Source organism: Ascaphus truei, chromosome 3, assembly GCF_040206685.1.
Source record: "Ascaphus truei isolate aAscTru1 chromosome 3, aAscTru1.hap1, whole genome shotgun sequence".
Lineage (NCBI taxonomy): Eukaryota > Metazoa > Chordata > Amphibia > Anura > Ascaphidae > Ascaphus > Ascaphus truei.
The window spans coordinates 427,179,913-427,202,202 of NC_134485.1; the positions used below are offsets into that span (position 1 = coordinate 427,179,913).

Genomic DNA, 22,290 nt, shown 5'->3' on the forward strand with positions numbered 1-22,290 from the left:
TGTCTTTATTTTTCTCATATTGTATAAGATTACTTCTTTTTAATTATTTTGAGAATTCGCTTATATTTTTGTTCCATTTTTTGAGTCCCTTTTAATATGAACCTTTTAGAGTTGTTTTTCTAGTTCTTATAGTTCTTATTGTATTTTTATTGTCTATACTATGTAGCTTTCAGATCCTATTTAGTTTACCACTATGATAGTATATAAGGAAGCAGCTTTCATCCACGGTTACAGTTTGGGCTACGGAGGGGATGTCCAGGGGTCCGCTCCACATATCCACTTTTTTACACCTCTGCCAAGAAGATTTCTTGTAAGTTCCAAACATTTGGAGTGGAGTTTTTTTTAAATATTTTTTTTACACGGATCACACTGTTTTTTTCTTAGTTACCTGTACCTGTTTGGCAAAGCACACCTGCGGACCTGAACCATGGAAGCTTAAACGCACCTGTATCCCAGTCCGTGAGGATCAGATGACATCCCTCTTGCCATAATACCCAGGGAAACTTTGGAGAGATATGCTGCAGAGAACAGCCACATTTATTTGCGTGATTTAATACGCCAACATCATGTGCCTTTTCGGCGTTATACCAAGTAGGTCAGACGTGAACTTTGATGGATCCTGTGATAAGAAAACTTTTCCAAACAATTTGAAGAGACCTATTTTAGATTAACTTGGGAAGCAGTGTAAATGCACTACTGCAGAATTCAAGACAGTGGAAGACACTGTTAACTGACTTTTAAGGCATCTGAGGACTGGAGTAATCAGTGACTGAAACTGATGAAAACATGACATTTTTAAACTGATAGTTTACGTTTAAATAAGTCGGGGGGGGGGGTGCAATTATTGATCAACGTCAAACCTTTTTTGTGTAGAAACTACATCCAGCGAGACAGAACATCACTATTGGATAATTAAGGTAATGTATGCATTCCATTCAATTGGCATATACCTGTACCTGTACCACGCATGCGCTAAAATTCAATGGAACGCATATGCATTCCATACAGTTTACTTGCAGTGCGCATGCCAAGCAGTGTACGGACACAGTAGCACAGTTTAATTAGTGCATATATTTTTTCTCGATTTATCTTACAGGTGAAACTGTACAAGAGACAGGCCGAAGATGATGTTGCTTGAAGAAGATTGTATTATTGTAAGAAGATTGTATTATTTTCCAAAGTCTTTGTTATGTCTCTCTAATTGACTTGAATAAAAATGTCATCATTTATAAATACGTTTTAGTCGTCTGAAGTTTTTTTTTTAGCTTTTAAACAGGGTTATGGGAATAAGGGAATTGAATTTAGATTACACACTAGCACCACCTATCATTACTGCAAAGTACTAAGGTCGCCGGGGGTCACCCGCGGTCACCGTGTCGCGAACAGGCAAAGAAATTCCTGGGAATTGTCCTTGGTTTCTAGCAGTCACGGAAACAGTAAGTCTTGCTGCATTTGTATAATAGGGTTTCTCTCGCACTCCTTCGCCCTCTCACCCATCCAATGGCGGATTAGGATGTCTCCGGACGAATTTGCTAGCGCCCAATCCGCCTTTGGATTTCCGTGTGTGGATTGGATTTTGACGAGTTTGCCCATCTCTACCCGTGGCTGCGTAACGAGAAAGACCTTAACCCTAATAGCCAAACATGTCTGTTATAGGGAAGGTGGTCTTTAGCTGTCATCGTTTTATTGGCATTATAATGAAAATAACTTTGTTGGGACTAATGTATAAAACACAATGTAGCATGCTAGTTTAATCCTCGTGGGTGGGTTCTGCAATTTTGCTACGTTGACATATCTTACCATTAGGTTCCCTCTTACCCCTCCTAGCCACCTTTTTGTTTTCTCCTACCCTTTCCCCTGTAATACACAATAAATACATGCAATTCCAAGTGAAAAAAAATAAAACCGTGATCATCACTGACTGCGGCTTTAAACTTTTTCTTGCGGCATTAAAGTGCAGAGCCTGCAACCTACGCCAGGACAGCTGACAGGTAGACTAACAATTTGACTCTTAATGTGACCCAGGTCGGTAAAATCCTGAAGATCCCAGTGATAAAGTTCCTCCTTCATTCTGCCTCTTACCTGTGGTTCCTGATCTTCCTCCTGGTGGAGTCCCTTATAATGGAGAGGAGACATGACATATTCGAAGGCAGAAGCCAAACCATCTGGGAGAACTCCTTACACATGATCTGGGTGGCAGGTTGGTCTCTAGATGACCTGTTTCTGTATGGACACAGGGGCCCATATTTACTAAGCAGTGCTAAGCCATGAGACACCTTCCAGCACCAGAAGACACTCACATAATTGGACTCTAGGTTATCTGCCGGCGCTAGCAGGTGACTTATTGCATAGCACCGTTTAGTAAATATGTCCTAGTATATCTTGTATTTACATAGCGCCTTTCAATTCCAAAGCACTTCCCAGTAATACATAAATGTCAGTCATGCCGTCGCCGCCTCTGGTGGGGAACCCTGCAGAAAAGATGTGTAAAAGATATGGCAAAGGTTTGAGGCATAGTAAAGAACCTGCCTAAATAGAGTTTAATTTGATGCAATGGCTATTATTTGTTGGTTAAATACTGTAAGTAAAACAATATTTATTTAAAGCTGCAGTTCAGTCAATATCCTGCATGTGTGTTTTTTTTAATAAATCAGTTCTGTAGTAAGAAAAAATACTTTTAGCATTTTCTGTTTTAAAAAACAACAACTTTTAAAGACCAATTTTCTTGTATTCTATTTTAACAAGCATTTGCTAAGGCACTGCCCCTTCATGTCCTGTCACAAGCCCTGGCACACCCCTTTGTCAGCACTGCCCTCCCTCTAGCACATGTCAGTGCAGGAAGTGCTCATGAATATTCATGAGCTTCCACTGACGGACTGAAGCAGAATATAAACAGATCCCTTCACTAATTATGTCACCAAATTTCGCCGATCAATAGACGGAGAACGAATTGACCGGCAGCTATACAGTTCTTTAGGTAATTAGAGATTGCCCACATGAAACTATTGAAGTAAAAAAAAAAAATTTAAAAAAAAGACTGAACTGCAGCTTTAATGATGAATTAATCCAGCGGTGCGCAAACTGGGGGGCGATAGATTATCTGGGGGGGGGGCAGGGGCGTGGCAGTTATAGAGGTCCTGTGCTCTCCCCCCAGGCAGATAAATTAAATGCCGGGGCACCGTGCAAGGCCTCTGTAATACACTTACCTTCCATTCCAGCAACACGTCGTCCAGGTAACCCAGCGTCAAATGGCGCCAAAGGGTCACTTGGGGTGCGCACAGGGAAAAGTTTGCACACCCCGGAATTAATCAATAGCAAAGACAAACACTGCAGTATTTGATGCAGGATTAAAGGTCCAGATGTGCCAGTGGCTTTGCATGTCATATATAGGTTACAGCCAGAGGTAAAACAAACAAAATATTCCTATTTTAAACACCTAAAAACACATACATCTGATAGGTAAAGTCGATAAAATCTGTCAAGTGCTCAGTAGTGTCTGAGACTTATGTATCCAATTCCAGAGAAGTTTCAATTAAGGCTTTATTTTTAACGTTGTGTTAGGGGCTCTCTTAATAAGGGGCATTCACTGGAATATTGCATTGGAGTGATCCTTTAGTTTATACAGTACCATCATCTTTTCTGGCTGTTGTATTTAAATATAATTGTATACTTCTCACCCTTCCCCCCCCCCCTCTCTGTCAAATGAGATTAGTAACTAGATGTGTCTCCTATTCTATGTGAAGATGGAAATAAAGACAAGCAGATACTACAGGCAGTCCTCGGTTATCCAACGGAATCCGTTCTAGAAGGAGCGTTGGATAGTGAAGCCATGGTAAAGTGGTGGCCAGCGTTGGATATTGCATTCCGGTGTCGAAAAACGGCCCTTAGGCTTGCATTGTAAAGCATTGGATATGCCATTCGTTGTAAAGTGAAACGTTGGATAACGAGGACTACCTGTACTATACTTTTTATTTGACTGAGAAATAGCCAGGAGGATACACTTTTGGACCTCTCTGGAATCTTCTGCATGTAATGTTCTTCTTTTATATATTTAATCACCGTCGGTGGCAGGTTTCCTCTGGCACGAGTGCAAGGAGGTCTGGATTGAAGGCTTGAAGAGCTACTTTCTGGACTGGTGGAACTTCTTGGACATTGTAACCATCAGCCTGTACCTGGCTTCCTTCTCACTGCGAGTTCTGGTCAATGTGAAGGGATCCATGGCCTGCGTGGACGCACCCAACTCCGATGTGTGTTTCTACTATACCAAATTAGGTGAGACTGGCCTGGGGATTGTCACCATGACTGTGACTATGAAACAAGTTCTGAGATGTGAGATGCATCATTGGCCTCCTGTCATGGTGCTGTGTGGCATTGCCATTAAATCCTATGGGAAAACTGCAATATAATGCAATATAATGCAATATATTGTGATATACTGTGATATGCATCCCTTATTTTCATTATGCAGAGAATCATGTTCATTTTCAGAAGTCGAAGGGACAAGTTTGTCTTAAATATCACACAAGTGGAACATTCACAGCTGGCAAAAAGATTTACTAAGTGTAGTTTTATGAAGTATTTTTTATAAGAGATGTGTGCAGAGGTATGCAATGGAGACCGGTCTTAAGGTGAAATTAAAATAAGGCTTTATTATGCCTGTTCCTTTAAACACTGTAACACAAAACATAAAAGAAAAACCTACTCCACATTTTACTTCAGCCTATCTAACTGGGTGGGTAGCTAAGCTGCTTACCACTCCAAACATATACAGTATATACCCCAAACATATACAGTATATGTGTATATATACCCCTCATAATACGTATCCTTCCCTGGGAAAGTTTAAATTTAGCTGCAATATATTATCAATATGTTTTCCTTATGAAACAGCAGTTGATGATGTGTCACTGGGGTTTTTTGTTTGCCATACTCTGGATCAAAATACTGTAATATAGGATAAGTATCTGTCGTCTAAATTTAGCATAGGTTGAACTTGATGCACATATGTCTTTTTTTCAACCTCATCTATTATGTGACTATGTAATATATCGAATAAATAAAACATATACAGTGATACAGATATATATAGAATAAAAAATGCATGGTAAAAGTAAGGTGCATCTGTTTCTATAAATTGGAATTTTGTTGTATTAACCCTTTTACCTAGGAAATCTCACAGAGCCGTGATTGTGACCAGCCATATTCACGAGCTAAAATGGTATATTCAGTGATTTTCAGAAGTGCCACTAATGTGCCTGCCCTGGAGACACTCACTAAACATCAAACGTACAAGGTTACAAAATGACTTGCCTGTCCATATGTAAAATGTTTGATGTTTCGAGACTGACGGCGGTTTCTTAATATGCATCCTGAGTGTGAACGAAAGCCTTAGAATATTTATTCTCTACAGTTTATTATGGAATTATACTAACTACTGTATTTGTTACCCGTGCACAGGATAGATTAGTTGTTAGTGTTGAGAAGGGTGTATACTGAAAGAGTCTCATTACTGCTCCCTCTTGTCCTGACTCTTGCAGAGAGGCAGGATTGGGACAAAGAGGACCCGCAGTTCATAGCTGAGGTCCTGTTTGCAGTGACGAGTATGCTAAGCTTTACCCGTCTGGCATATATCCTGCCTGCCCATGAGACCCTGGGAACCCTGCAGATATCCATTGGCAAGATGATCGATGATATGATAAGGTGAGGAGAAGCTGCCACTTGTGTGCATCTAAATCATAAATCTCACATCCCAATAATGTCAGAATTCTTATCCCACAGAAATTACCTGTAACTCCACACACACACACACACACACACACACACACACACACACACACACACACACACACACACACACACACACACACACACACACACACACACACACACACACACACACACACACACACACACACACACACACACACACACACACACACATACACACACACACAACTCCGGGCTACCTGTCAGCTTCTCCTCCCACACAGATCTTAGGGGAAACACCTGTAAGTCTCCTCACACACGCACTTCCGGGTTACCCACTGATAGCTCCTCCCACACACACCTCAGGGATACACACCTGTAACTCTCCTCCCACACACCTCAGGGATACACACCTGTAACTCTCCTCCCACACACCTCAGGGATACACACCTGTAACTCTCCTTCCACACACCTCAGGGATTCACTCTTGTAACTCTCCTCCCACACACACCTGAGGGATACACACCTGTAACTCTCCTCCCACACACACACCTCAATGATACACACCTGTAACTCTCCTCCCACGCACACCTCAGGGATACAAACCTGTAACTCTCTTACCACACACATTTCAGGGATACACACCTTTAACTCCCCTCCCACATGCACCTCAGCGATACACACCTGTAACTCTCCTCCCACACACACACCTCAGGGATACACATCTATAACTCTCTTCCCACACACACCTCAGGGATACACACCTGTAACTCTCTTCCCACACACACTTCAGGGATACACACCTGTAACTCTCCTCACACACACCTCAGGGATACACACCTTTAACTCTCATCCCACATACCTGAGGGATACGCACATGTAATTCTCCCACACACACCTCAGGGATACAAACCTGTAACTCTCCTTCCACACACACCTCAGGGCTACCTGCCAGTTGCTCCTCTCACAACATATCCTAGGGATACACACATGTAACTCTCCTCCCACACGCACCTCAGGGATACACACCTTTAGCTCTCATCCCACACACCTGAGGGAAACGCACATGTAACTCTCCTCCCACACACACCTCAAGGATAGACACCTGTAACTCTCCTCCCATACACACCTCAGGCATACACATCTGTAACTCTCCTGCCACACACACCTCAGGGCTACCTGCCAGTAGCTCCTCCCACAACATATCCTAGGGATACACACCTGTAACTCTCTTCCCACACACACTTCAGGGATACACACATGTAACTCTCCTCACACACACACCTCAGGGATTCACACCTGTAACTCTCCTCCCACACACATCTCAGGGATACACACCTGTAACTCTCCTGCCACACACACCTCAGGGCTACCTGGTAGTAGCTCCTCCCACAACATATCCTAGGGATACACACATGTAACTCTCCTCCCACACACACACACACGAGGGATACACACCTAGAACTCTCCTTCCACACACACCTCAGGGATGCACACCTTTAACTCTCATCTGACACACACCTGAGGGATAAGCAACTGTAATTGTCCTCCCACACACCTGAGGGATACACACCTTTAACTCTCCTCCCACATGCACCTCAGCGATACACACCTGTAACGCTCCTCCCACACACACACACACCACAGGGATACACACCTGTAACTCTCTTCCAACACACACTTCAGGGATACATACCTGTAACTCTCCTCACACACACACACCTCAGGGATAAGCACTGTAATCTCTCCTCTCACACACACACCTCAGGGATACACACCTGTAACTCTCCACACACACACACACACACACACACACACACACACACACACACACACACACACACACACACACACACACACACACACACACACACACCTCAGGGATAAGCACTGTAACTCTCCTCTCACACACCTCAGGGATACACACCTGTAACTCTCTTACCACACACCTTTAACTCTCCTTCCACACACACCTCAGGGATACAACCTTTAACTCTCATCTAACACACACCTGAGGGATACGCACCTGTAATTTTCCTCCCACATGCACCTCAGCGATACACACCTGTGACGCTCCTCCCACACACACCTCATGGATACACACCTCAGGAATACACACCTGTAACTCTCTTCCCACACACACTTCAGGGATAAACACAAGTAACTCTTCTCAGACACCTCAGGTATACACACTTGTAACTCTCCTGCCACACACAACTCAGGTCTACATGCTGGGAGCTCCTCCCACAACAGATCTTAGGGATACACACCTGTAACTCTCCTCCCACACACACCTGAGGGATACACACCTGTAACTCTCCTCCCACACACACTCCTCAGGGATACACACCTGTAGCTCTTCTCCCACACACCTCAGGGATACAAACCTGTAACTCTCCTTCCACACACACCTCAGGGCTACCTGCCAGTTGCTCCTCTCACAACATATCCTAGGGATACACACATGTAACTCTCCTCCCACACGCACCTCAGGGATACACACCTTTAGCTCTCATCCCACACACCTGAGGGAAACGCACATGTAACTCTCCTCCCACACACACCTCAAGGATAGACACCTGTAACTCCCCGCCCATACACACCTCAGGCATACACATCTGTAACTCTCCTGCCACACACACCTCAGGGCTACCTGCCAGTAGCTCCTCCCACAACATATCCTAGGGATACACACCTGTAACTCTCTTCCCACACACACTTCAGGGATACACACATGTAACTCTCCTCACACACACACCTCAGGGATTCACACCTGTAACTCTCCTCCCACACACATCTCAGGGATACACACCTGTAACTCTCCTGCCACACACACCTCAGGGCTACCTGGTAGTAGCTCCTCCCACAACATATCCTAGGGATACACACATGTAACTCTCCTCCCACACACACACACACATGAGGGATACACACCTAGAACTCTCCTTCCACACACACCTCAGGGATGCACACCTTTAACTCTCATCTGACACACACCTGAGGGATAAGCAACTGTAATTGTCCTCCCACACACCTGAGGGATACACACCTTTAACTCTCCTCCCACATGCACCTCAGCGATACACACCTGTAACGCTCCTCCCACACACACACACACACACACCACAGGGATACACACCTGTAACTCTCTTCCAACACACACTTCAGGGATACATACCTGTAACTCTCCTCACACACACACACCTCAGGGATAAGCACTGTAATCTCTCCTCTCACACACACACCTCAGGGATACACACCTGTAACTCTCCACACACACACACACACACACACACACACACACACACACACACACACACACACACACACACACACACACACACACACACACACACACACACACACACACACACACACACACACACACACCTCAGGGATAAGCACTGTAACTCTCCTCTCACACACCTCAGGGATACACACCTGTAACTCTCTTACCACACACCTTTAACTCTCCTTCCACACACACCTCAGGGATACAACCTTTAACTCTCATCTAACACACACCTGAGGGATACGCACCTGTAATTTTCCTCCCACATGCACCTCAGCGATACACACCTGTGACGCTCCTCCCACACACACCTCATGGATACACACCTGTAACTCTCTTCCCACACACACTTCAGGGATACACACAGTAACTCTTCTCAGACACCTCAGGTATACACACTTGTAACTCTCCTGCCACACACAACTCAGGTCAACATGCTGGGAGCTCCTCCCACAACAGATCTTAGGGATACACACCTGTAACTCTCCTCCCACACACACCTGAGGGATACACACCTGTAACTCTCCTCCCACACACTCCTCAGGGATACACACCTGTAGCTCTTCTCCCACACACCTCAGGGATAGACACCTGTAGCTCTTCTCCCACACACATCTCAGGGCTACCTGCCAGTTGCTCCTCCCACACACACTTCAGTGATACACACCTGTAACTCTCCTCCCACACAGATCTTAGGGAAACACACCTGGAACTCTCCTCCCACACAAACCTCTGGGATACACACCGGTAACTCTCGTCCCACACACAACTCAGGGATACACACCTTTACCTCTCCTTCCACACGCACCTATGGGATACACACCGGTAACTCTCCTCCCCCACACACACACACCTCAGTAATACACACCTGTAACTCGCCATCCACACACCTCAGGGATACACACCTGTAACTCTCCCCCCACACACACCGCAGGGATACACACCTGTAACTCTCCTCCCACACAGACCTCAGCAATATACACCTGTAACTATCCTCCCACAGACATTCACGTTCTGCATATTACTGATAACATCTTACATAGTAATTATTTGTCTCAAATGTGAGCTGTTTAGCTGTTGCAAATGAATTATTTATATTTATAATAACTATGGTTTACGTCTATCTTTTAAATATTTTACCTCTTGCATTTGTATAAATTTGTCTTGCATATGGAAGATCTAACCTTGCATATTCATGATCTGTCCTTGCATATTAATACCTAGCCTTGCATATTCATGATCTGTCCTTGCATATTAATGATCTGTCCTTGCATATTAATACCTAACCTTGCATATTCATGATCTGTCCTTGCATATTAATGATCTGTCCTTGCATATTAATACCTAACCTTGCATATTCATGATCTGTCCTTGCATATTAATGATCTGTCCTTGCATATTAATACCTAACCTGGCATAATAATGCTTTGTCCTTGCACATTGATATTGTGAATTCATTACCTATCACTTGCTGACATTTCACATGTTGCATGTTAATCACTTTTCTTCAATGGCTACCTTTTGCATGTTAACGGTTTGAATCTTTATTAATGATTTATAATTCAATGCACAATAATTATCTCACAATAGAACCATTCATCATTTACACACAAATTGAACGTACCTGTCACGTGTTAATTACGGTGACCATATTAATTACTTACTTCCTGAAGGTTAATTGCGCTGTGCATATTAATGACTTGGTAATTACTGTGAAGGTATTAATTACTTGGCTCTCCCTGCTTGTCAGGTTCATGTTTATCCTGATGATCATTCTGACTGCCTTCCTGTGCGGCCTCAACAACATCTACGCAACTACAGCGCATCTGACAAGCTGGGGAAGTATGTTTATAATCCAAATATAATGACTAAAACAGGAGAGTGCGACACGCTAAGAGTGCGGCACGCTAAGAGTGCGGCACACAGGTTCTTAGTGAAAAAATATATAATTATTTAATTAAACTTGGTGGGCAAAAAAAGGAACAGGGCATAGCGTGACTCACCCCCCGCCCCCCCCTAGCCTGGTGGGGAGTTGGGGCCTACCTGGGATCTGGGGGACATTGCCTGGGGCAGGAGCCACTTTCTCAATGCACCCTTCCTTCCCTTCTTGCTCCCAGCTCCAACTGAACTGCGTACTACAAGCCCACGAATTGTATCTAAATCCCTGCCTGGGAATCCTTGGCCCTCATTGGTCACTATCAGGCACCTGGTGTCTCCCTCGCTATGCCCCCTGGGAGTTGTAGTACTGGGGAGGCTGTCTTGGCATTGGGGCCGCGTGCGCACTTGCCCTGCGCATGCGCGAGTCCCTAATGGCCGCCGCAACATTCTGGCTAGTCCTGCGCATGCGCGATCACGCGCACGCTCACGCAACCCGTCATGGCGGCCCCCACTAGCCGGGTACGCCGGCCAGGCTCCAGGGATTCCGAGCGCTCCCTGCACTGGCCCCAACCTTTGCGCACAGCCGGCGGGCCCATCTCTGACTCCGGCGGGACCCGCGACCGCTCGGCTCGCTAAATAGGGGGTCTCTGGGAGCCAGAGGACACCAGGGCTACATAAGCATAGGCTGGGGTGAGATGCAAAACCAGGAAACCCACTCACAGACATGTTTCAACCTTGATGGGTATCATCAGTGTGAGGTTGGTTGCTGGCTATGCTGGTGGAAGCTCTGTGTGCTGGGTGATAATGGTGAAAGACAGGGTTGCAGACCTGTCTAAGACATGCAAATGAATATACAGGAATATTTACAGTTGCTATATGCTTTACTGTGGAGGGTTTTTGTCACTTTTTTTACCCACCATAACCTTAATAAGTGTGTTGTATACACAAGTTGGGTAAAATAAATTGTAATTTATTTCTTGTCAGACAGACACACAAATCTTCACAATATACACTCAATAAAACACTTACTGGGATGGGGAAACGAAAACAATTGTCCTTGGAATGAAACAAAGTCTCTGGGCACCCCTGCACGCATGCAAGTGGGTGCGCACAATGATCCGTGTAGCAGTTCCTGGCTAGGGGCGCAACTTGCCAGCCCTCTATTTCCGCCAACAGGTAAAAGTTCGTTCAATCCTTACAACCCTTAGTTCTAACGAATTCCAGAAGAGGGGGATGATCCTTGGTTACGATATTATTAACCCCTCACACTCCGGAACTGCAGACGCTGGAACTTAGTTAAAATCAGGTGAATCTGACTGGAACTGGGCTGCAGGCATTTTTATAGGGTTCACGGTCCTATATTTAACATATGCACCCAATCCCGTCCGTGGGAATATTTTCCCCACCTATCCCCGACTTGCCAGTACTTCGCAGAAAGGCCCGGAGCTGCCTCCTGGTTTGCACGGAGCATGGGTCAACTTCACACCTCAGCTCCTTAGCATACCAGGGTCAGCCCCTTACCTGGCGACACTGAGTCTAGGGTTTGGCCACTAATTGTGAAGTACGCATACTTTACACCGGTATCTGGCACTCACAATATCCCAGCCTTTTCAACTCCGGACTTCTCATAGACATTGAGGCGCCCTCTCTGCAGAGGCCCTTTGAAGTACGAAATTGAAAAAACCTTCAGTTCATTCACCCTTAGCATATTTGCATGCTAAAGGATTTTTCCCTGGCTTATAGAAAAAAGTTTTCCTGCCTGTACATTTAAAACCAACAGTATAACACAGTTTATTAAAACAATAGATAGACAGACAGGACACACACACACACACACCCTCCCCCCCCCTCTGTCCGCCCCCCCCCCTCTGTCCCCCCCCCCCCATCACGTGCGCCGCCCTGCACCGGCTCCAGACGGAGGGGAAGCGCGGCCCTCCAACCCCAGCCGCTCCCTTACCTCCCCGGCGCTACCTCCCCCTCAGGTAAGTTACACCACTGCCAGTAACTCTCCTATTTCAGGCGCGGAGCCTCGCGCCTCAGGCCCACATAGGCCCCACACAGGAACACACAGGCCCCACACAGGAACACACAGGAACACACAGGAACACACAGGCCCACACAGGTACACACAGGAACACACAGGCCCCACACAGGAACACACAGGCCCCACACAGGCCCCACACAGGAACACACAGGGCGCTTCCTGCCACCGCCTGCACGCCTCACTCAGCCGGGCGGCACATCGGGGGAGGGGGGGGAGCGCGAGTCACGAGGAACGGGGGGGGGGGGGGGGGGGGGGCGAGCCGCGAGTCACGGGTAACGGGGGGAGGGGGCGAGTCCCCTTTCCCCCCCCCACTCCCCTTTCCCCCCCCCACTCCCCTTTCCCCCCCCCACTCCCCTTCCCCCCCCCCACTCCCCTTTCCTCCCCCCACTCCCCTTCCACCCCCACTCCCCTTCCCCCCCCCCACTCCCCTTTCCCCCCCCACTCCCCTTTCCCCCCCCATTCCCCTTTCCCCCCCCCATTCCCCTTTCCCCCCCCATTCCCCTTTCCCCCCCCCCATTCCCCTTTCCCCCCCCATTCCCCTTTCTCCCCCATTCCCCTTTCTCCCCCCCCACTCCCCTTTCTCCCCCCCACTCCCCTTTCTCCCCCCCCACTCCCCTTTCTCCCCCCCACTCCCCTTTCTCCCCCCCCCACTCCCCTTTCTCCCCCCACTCCCCTTTCTCCCCCCCACTCCCCTTTCTCCCCCCCCACTCCCCTTTCTCCCCCCCCACTCCCCTTTCTCCCCCCCCACTCCCCTTTCTCCCCCCCCCACTCCCCTTTCTCCCCCCACTCCCCTTTCTCCCTCCCCCACTCCCCTTTCTCCCTCCCCCACTCCCCTTTCTCCCCCCCCACTCCCCTTTCTCCCCCCCCACTCCCCTTTCTCCCCCCCCACTCCCCTTTCTCCCCCCCCCACTCCCCTTTCCCCCCCCCACTCCCCTTTCCCCCCCCCACTCCCCTTTCCCCCCCCCACTCCCCTTTCCCCCCCACTCCCCTTTCCCCCCCCACTCCCCTTTCTCCCCCCACTCCCCTTTCTCCCCCCACTCCCCTTTCTCCCCCCACTCCCCTTTCTCCCCCCCCACTCCCCTTTCTCCCCCCCCCACTCCCCTTTCTCTCCCCCCCCACTCCCCTTTCTCTCCCCCCCCACTCCCCTTCCCCCCCCCACTCCCCTTCCCCCCCCCACTCCCCTTCCCCCCCCCATTCCCCTTTCCCCCCCCACTCCCCTTTCTCCCCCCCACTCCCCTTTCTCCCCCCCCATTCCCCTTTCTCCCCCCCTCCCCTTTCTCCCCCCCGCTCCCCTTTCTCCCCCCCTGCTCCCCTTTCCCCCCCCCCGCTCCCCTTTTTCCCCCTCCTCCGCTCCCCTTTTTTCCCCCGCCCTCCGCTCCCCTTTTTTCCCCCGCCCTCCGCTCCCCTTTCCCCCGCCCTCCGCTCCCCTTTCCCCCCCCTCCGCTCCCCTTTCCCCCCTCCGCTCCCCTTTCCCCCCCTCCGCTCCCCTTTCCCCCCGCCCTCCGCTCCCCTTTCCCCCCCCCGCTCCCCTTTCCCCCCCCGCTCCCCTTTCCCCCCCCACGCTCCCCTTTCCCCCCCCCTCCGCTCCCCTTTCCTCCCCCCCTCCGCTCCCCTTTCCTCCCCCCCTCCGCTCCCCTTTCCTCCCCCCCACTCCCCTTTCTCCCCCCCCACTCCCCTTTCTCCCCCCCCCACACCCCTTTCTCCCCCCCCACTCCCCTTTCTCCCCCCCCACTCCCCTTTCTCCCCCCCCCCACTCCCCTTTCTCCCCCCCCACTCCCCTTTCTCCCCCCCCCTCCCCTTTCTCCCCCCCACTCCCCTTTCTCCCCCCCCACTCCCTTTTCTCCCCCCCATTCCCCCCCCCATTCCCCTTTCCCCCCCCCCATTCCCCTTCCCCCCCATTCCCCTTTTCCCCCCCCATTCCCCTTTCCCCCCCCATTCCCCTTCCCCCCCCATTCCCCTTCCCCCCCCCATTCCCCTTTCCCCCCCATTCCCCTTTCCCCCCCATTCTCCTTTCCCCCCCACTCCCCTTTCTCCCCCCCCACTCCCCTTTCTCCCCCCCACTCCCCTTTCTCCCCCCCCCCCACTCCCCTTTCTCCCCCCCCCACTCCCCTTTCTCCCCCCCGCTCCCCTTTCTCCCCCCCGCTCCCCTTTCTCCCCCCGCTCCCCTTTCCCCCCCCGCTCCCCTTTTCCCCCCGCCCTCCGCTCCCCTTTTTCCCCCCGCCCTCTGCTCCCCTTTCCCCCACGCCCTCTGCTCCCCTTTCCCCCCGCCCTCTGCTCCCCTTTCCCCCCCCCTCCGCTCCCCTTTCCTCCCCCCCTCCGCTCCCCTTTCCTCCCCCCCTCCGCTCCCCTTTCCTCCCCCCCACTCCCCTTTCTCCCCCCCCACTCCCCTTTCTCCCCCCCCCACACCCCTTTCTCCCCCCCCACTCCCCTTTCTCCCCCCCCCACTCCCCTTTCTCCCCCCCCCCACTCCCCTTTCTCCCCCCCACTCCCCTTTCTCCCCCCCACTCCCCTTTCTCCCCCCCCACTCCCTTTTCTCCCCCCCATTCCCCCCCCCATTCCCCTTTCCCCCCCCCCATTCCCCTTCCCCCCCATTCCCCTTTTCCCCCCCCATTCCCCTTTCCCCCCCCATTCCCCTTCCCCCCCCATTCCCCTTCCCCCCCCCATTCCCCTTTCCCCCCCATTCCCCTTTCCCCCCCATTCTCCTTTCCCCCCCACTCCCCTTTCTCCCCCCCACTCCCCTTTCTCCCCCCCCACTCCCCTTTCTCCCCCCCCCCCACTCCCCTTTCTCCCCCCCCCACTCCCCTTTCTCCCCCCCGCTCCCCTTTCTCCCCCCCGCTCCCCTTTCTCCCCCGCTCCCCTTTCCCCCCCCGCTCCCCTTTTCCCCCCCGCCCTCCGCTCCCCTTTTTCCCCCCGCCCTCTGCTCCCCTTTCCCCCACGCCCTCTGCTCCCCTTTCCCCCCGCCCTCTGCTCCCCTTTCCCCCCGCCCTCCGCTCCCCTTTCCCCCCGCCCTCCGCTCCCCTTTCCCCCCGCCCTCCGCTCCCCTTTCCCCCCGCCAACATCACTGACCCACCGCCTCACACCCTAGCAGGACCCCCACTCACAGACAGCACTCACAACCCACGCGCCACCCGCCGCCTCACACCCTAGCAGGACCCCCACTCACAGACAGCACTCACAACCCACGCGCCACCCGCCGCCTCACACCCTAGCAGGACACACGCCTCACATTTTTACATCTGTTATGTCACCAAAATATACATTGTACTGTTGTGTGTTTACAATAAACCATTTTTAAACAACATCGTATTACATTTTATTCCATCTTTCTTTTCAATATTATTATCCAACCTTTACAACAAATACTCACCTATTGTTCCACGATTTATTAATAATACTACCTATTACGCATTTACATCCCGGGCAACGCCGGGTCTCTCAGCTAGTATATATATATATATATATATCAAAACAAAACAAAAAAATATTTGAAGGAGCGCCTATTTAAAACAACCTGCCAAATGTGAGTACGTCTAACTAACTGTGATTGCACAACCAATGGGGTGGCCAAGGAAGGTAAATGATAAAAATAAACCTATGTCACTTTAAGATAATACATAAAAACCAAAAGTGTAACTTTAATAAAAAATATAGAAAAAATAAAAAAACTCAAGGTACTGTAATGTAAAAATTGAAATCAATGGATAAGTCCATAAAAACCTTAAAAAACCTTAAAAAACACAGAGTCCCGTTCCAGATGAATGCAACCAGGTATTAGGCAGCCCGTTTGTAAGGGATCACAACTCCCTATAGATACCTATGGAAGAAAAGAAAAGAAAAAACAGGCGCACACCTAGTGCATTAAAGTATAACAATTCAGTTTATGGAACAATAAAAACAGACAAATGCCCACTCACAAGTATACACGGTATTCAAGCAGTTATGAGATAGGCCCTCATAAGCCAATGTTAGCGTCCGAGTCAGCAATGGTGTCCTCTCCTGCACACAAGCCGCATGGTCTACTTCTACCGGAAGTGACGTCCACCCGGTCGGGTGCCCCGCAAAGGAAGTCCCTCAGGGAACCAGGACCTTCAGCTACCTGCTTCTGGTTGCTGCACCACCAGGGGAAACGGAGAGGGATCCGGACTTCTGTTTAGCTTTGCCTCTCTCTGCCTGCGTTAGTCTCAGCCCGTAGCGAAAGTCTCCGTGGGACAGTGTCTCCTCTGCCTTAGCCACGCCCTACGCCCTATGCGTTTCGTCATCTATGATGACTTCATCATATGTATATATATATGTATATATATATATATGTAAATATTCCTGTATGTTCATTTGCATGTCTTAGACAGGTCTGCAACCCTGTCTTTCACCATTATCACCCAGCACACAGCACTTCCACTGCAGCAAGGGATTCTGGGAAATGACATGCAAATGAGCACACAGTGCCAACTTTTATCGCAAGCTCCTATTACAGAGCAACCCTTAGGCCAATGTATGCTGCTTTAAACACAGCTTTTAAGCAAAGGCTGGGGTAAGATGCAAAGCCAGTAAACCCACTCACAGACATGATTCAACCTTGATGGGTATCATCAGTGTGAGGTTGGTTGCTGGTATTTGCTGGTTTGAGATTAAGACTAGGTAATCACCACTATTATTAAGGTTATGGTTGGTAAAAAAAAGTGACAAAAACCCTCCACAGTAAAGCATATAGCAACTGTAAATATTCCTGTATGTTCATTTGTATGTCTTAGACAGGTCTGCAACCCTGTCTTTCACCATTATCACCCAGCACACAGCTCTGTAATAGGAGCTTGAGAAGTGTAAGGCCTCGGCCAGGCTCCCCGCTGGCGTGCTGAGGCGCGCTGAGGCTTAGGGAAAGCGGGTGCTTTCCCTGGCCTTGCAGGTGCTTTCCCTGCGCGTCAGGGGGTGGGCTGGGGGCGGGCCAGTGACGTCACCGAGCTGGTTCGCCCTCATTGGGCGAACCGCTCACGTGACCGGCCCTGTGCGCCGCCAAGCGGGAAAATGTTAAATTCCCCTAAGACCTACGCTTCCGCACGCTTGCGGAAGCGTAGGCGAGCCCCTACTAAAGCCGCTCTAATTGCGACTGTAGGGGCTCAGTGCTGAGCGGGAGCGCGCCTCAGCGCGCCTCCGCCAGCAAGCAGTAAGCATGGCCAAGGCCTACGGTTAGTACAAGACAAAACAAAAATGATCTGCAAGGTCTTCAGTACTACATGCAAAAGCAATAATAGCCAGAGGACAAACAAAAAGCAGGGGGCAAGAAGAGCCAGAGGATTACTAGACAAAAAAGGTACCTGTAAGGCAGCGGTGCGCAAACTGGGGGGCGGGAGAGGCTCTGCTCGTTCCCCATGGCATTAAAATTAAATGCCAGGGGATCGCGTGAGGCCTTTGCAACCTATTACTTACCGAGATTCAGACGGCTGTTGACGCATCGCTATAGCAACGCGGCATCAAGTGACGTCATGGGGCGTGATGTCACATAACCCCGCGGCGTCATTTGACGCAGGGAACGGAGGTAAGGGGGCGCTAGCACCTGGGGCAGCAGGCGGGGGGAGGAGAGGGGCACAGCTGCAAAAGTTTGCACACTCCTGCTTTAAGGTCTGCAGATCTAGATGCAAAGGTAACTGTAACCAGGGAAAGACAACATGCAGGGGACCAGAGAATAGCCAGGCTGCTGCTCTGTGAACAAAAAGAGTTAAAAGTGGGGTTTATTATCCCTTAAGCTAAGATGGCCGCTGGCCTCATGGGAGATTGTAGTTCCTACCAGCCCTGTGTCTGACTCCCTGTGCACCCCTACAGGCCTATGGGAAGTACTACAGCAGGGAATCTTGACAGTGTGGGTGCCATGGCAACAAAGGACGCCGGGGCATTTAAAGGATAGCAAACCGTTAAAAACAACAGTTTAAAGTGGAAATAAAATCTATTTAACCACAATACTGAAGTAGAGCATTAGGGAAAACAAATAGAGCATATTTTGTAACCCCTCTATTGCCACAGTCTATGTGTGATGTGGCGAGGCCCGAGTCCTCCCTTAGAACAGCAGAATTGGGCCCCTTGAATAAAACCAGCCAACATTTATACACTGATTTATGACCCCAGGGCAACTTTACCTCATATAAAACAGTATATATACATATGCAACTCACAATAAACAAGGACGCTGCGCTATTTTCACTTATAATAGTCCCAGTGTCCAATGTAGGAGCTCCTTAAGCTAGTTTTATTGCCAGTTGGACATGTAGTCGCGTTGCAGGCCTGTTAAGGGACATTTGTGAAGTGTGTGTGTATAAAACCCAAAAGACATTTGAAAGTTGTGGGAAAAGGCCTCCTGGATGTCTGCTATCCCAGGGCATTTTAACAGCCCATCAAGTATCTCTATCTCTCTTGCTCTGGGCTCTTCTCCTCTCCCTTTCTCGGTGTGTAGAGGATGTGTCTCTGCTGCTGTCTCTCACTTTCTCTGTCATTGGCTAGCAGTCTCATACAAGCCTCCTCTTCCACCTCTGTGAGTGTCAATTTGTCTCTCTTAATCACCTCTCACTGTCACCTGGGCTGTCTCTCTGTGTACCTCTCAGACTGTCACTCACTATCTCTGTGTCTCTGTCTCAGAATGGCAGTTGGACTCCCTCTGTGTCTCTCCCACTGACAGTTTGTTCCAACATTCTATCTTGTTTTCTTCGTATCCAATCCCATATCTCCTGTCATGTGTTGCCAGGCAGATCAGTGACGGTGTATCTTGTTCCATATCGCACCATGTGATAGGTGGAGCAGATTAATTCTGTATTGTTATACATATATTTGTAGCAGGGGCTACATACCGTATGAGTTGAAAGCACATATTTAGGTAGGGTAAACTCTACTGAGGAACCACATAGCAAGTAAATTGTGGACTGAGATAGTCTGCCAAGAGGCTCCCCAAATATAAAACAGTGAAACAGCTCTGTACATACTTGGTACAGTATAGAGATAATCAGTCTGTGTTATACACCCGAGAGAACGATAATAGCTGAGCAGAGAGAGGGGGGAGGAAGCAAAAGCACGGACGAGCTATTATACAGTAAAGCTCTCTGCAGTGAATCTATGCAAAGGACAACAAAATAGTTCATAAATCAGTATGCATATCTGTGTCCATCGCTGTATGTGCAATCAAGCCCCATAATAGCACACTGATATATGGGGGAAAGGAACACTAATATTACAACTTGAAAGGCTTTGCTGGTATATGCACATACACACTGCATCCTTTTATATAAGGATAAATTAACTCCATCACATTGCATACCTATGTTCCACATTTCCTGTGTAGAGGGGCCACGCAGTAGGACACCGGAAGCATATAAGGTGCGAATTGTGGCAATGTGCACAACCCATTAAACAAATCCATTATATTCAATGTGTTCATTCATACCATGAGGAGCGTTCACAGTCACCTGTGTATGTCCACCTGACTTCCTTCTGTAGTAACAGACGTTTGCGGTCACCACCTCACTGCAGGGGCCCTACCTGGTCGCGTAGTTGGGACATTGTGGCCATATTGATGGAAGTGTCTAGCTACAGGAGCATCTTAATTTGGGTTTGTGGATATTTGTTTGGTGTTCACCCATCCATTCCTTTAAAGAACTGTATGTATCATTTTCGTCACGTAGCAAAAGCCACAGGGGCATTTAAGTAGGTAGAGAATGTGTGTGCCTAAGCACGGGAAGAAATCTTTGATTTTGTAATGTTTCCCTGTGTGGGGATGGGAGAACGTATCCCCCCCCTGATAATGCCACTGCAGTGTGGGCAACTGTAGCATAGAATATGTCTCATAGATGGGAGTGGACAGAAAGCATTGTGTTTCCTCCTAGGCTTTGTACTCATCAGTCTGTCCCTCAGGTTACATGACCTTTTGTATGCACAGATAGAGATCTCTAAAGAGGGAGCCTACGGTGGGATCTCCTCATTGGATTTTCCAATGTTTTAAAATGATTCCCTTGATCTTACCTGAAAGTGAGTTATAGGTAGTGACAAATAGTAATCTCTTGGCAGTATCAGCCCTTGTAGTTTTACATAGTACTGTAGATCATCCCATGTGCGGTGTTGTATCTTATTCTTAGCCATATTGATTACCCTATTGGTGTATACCTTAGCTTTAAACTGAGAAAGGACCTCCTTTTCCCTAATAGGATATTGGAATGGATCACTGATAATCCGTTTTGCTCTAGCCAATTGGCTGTAGGGTAAACCCTCTTTTAAATGTTGTGGGTGGAAGCTGTCAGCTGGCAGAAGACTGTTATAGTCTGTGGGTTTCATAAATAGATCAGTAGTGAGTCTGTTGCCCTCCATGGTGATTCTGACATCGAAGTAATCAATTGATAATTCGCTGTTAAACCATTGTGAACTTAATAATGTTACAAATGAATATACAGATTCCATGTCACCAGAACACACCATGAAGACATCGTCTATATATCGATGCCATTGTGAGATGTTTGATTGGAAAGGGTTGTTATTATAGATGTGTTTCTCTTCAAAATCTGCCATAAATAGATTGTCATAGGCTGGGGCCATATTGTCCCCATTGCTGTCTTGAATTTGTTCATCATTTTTAAAATTAAATCTGAAAAAGTTCTTAGTCTGTATAGTTTTCAAGGTGTCATCAAGAAAACAATTAGCTCTTGTGGATTTTTGCCTTTGATCACAAATTTTGTTTCAGATTTGATCCCCTCACGGTGTGGTATGACGATGTAGAGGCTCTGCACATCCATGGTAACCAAAAGACATTTGTTGTCAGGGAGACGCATAGTGTTAATTGTGTTAAAACAATCTGTAGTGCGCTTTATGTAAGCTGGTGTATTGCATGCTAATGGTTGCAGATACGTGTCCAAAAAGATTCCCAGTGGTTTGTAAGATACAGACGGTACCTGCTAGGTCTATCACAGGGTTTATTGATATTTTTGTGGATTTTAGGTGCCATATAGAGGACTGGCGTAGAGTGAAATTATTTGATAGGGAAGAGACACTTTTTGTTATTATATTTTCCTCAACTGAATTTTTTTACCACCGTATTTACAATTTTTTTAATCTTTAAAGTGGGATAATCGGGAAAGGTTCTGTAATGGTTCCTATTTCCCAGCTGGATCATGGCATCCTCATGATAATCGCATTTGTTAAGAACAACGATGGTGCCGCCTTTGCCAGCGGGTTTAATGACTATTATAAAAGAGACGCAAGGAAAGATACAATACAGGATTTGACGGTACTGTAGCTATTAAATGCAGGGAGAAAGAAATAGGTACAAAAACTGGATTTATTAGGGGAGGGGAGATATACTTATAGGAGGAGTTAGGGGAGATATGATATAATTATAGGAGGAGTT

At 48.4% G+C, this 22,290-nt stretch overlaps 1 protein-coding gene across 1 annotated transcript in view; it reads left to right on the top strand.

The window, feature by feature from the left end:
* Positions 1-22,290, top strand: part of LOC142490477 (short transient receptor potential channel 2-like) — an 80,716-nt gene that overhangs the window by 46,324 nt on the left and 12,102 nt on the right. Inside the window, 5 exon segments of the mRNA XM_075592820.1 lie at positions 2,026-2,200; positions 4,072-4,272; positions 5,538-5,700; positions 10,749-10,810; positions 10,813-10,840. Coding sequence (XP_075448935.1) covers positions 2,026-2,200; positions 4,072-4,272; positions 5,538-5,700; positions 10,749-10,810; positions 10,813-10,840 — 629 coding nt within the window.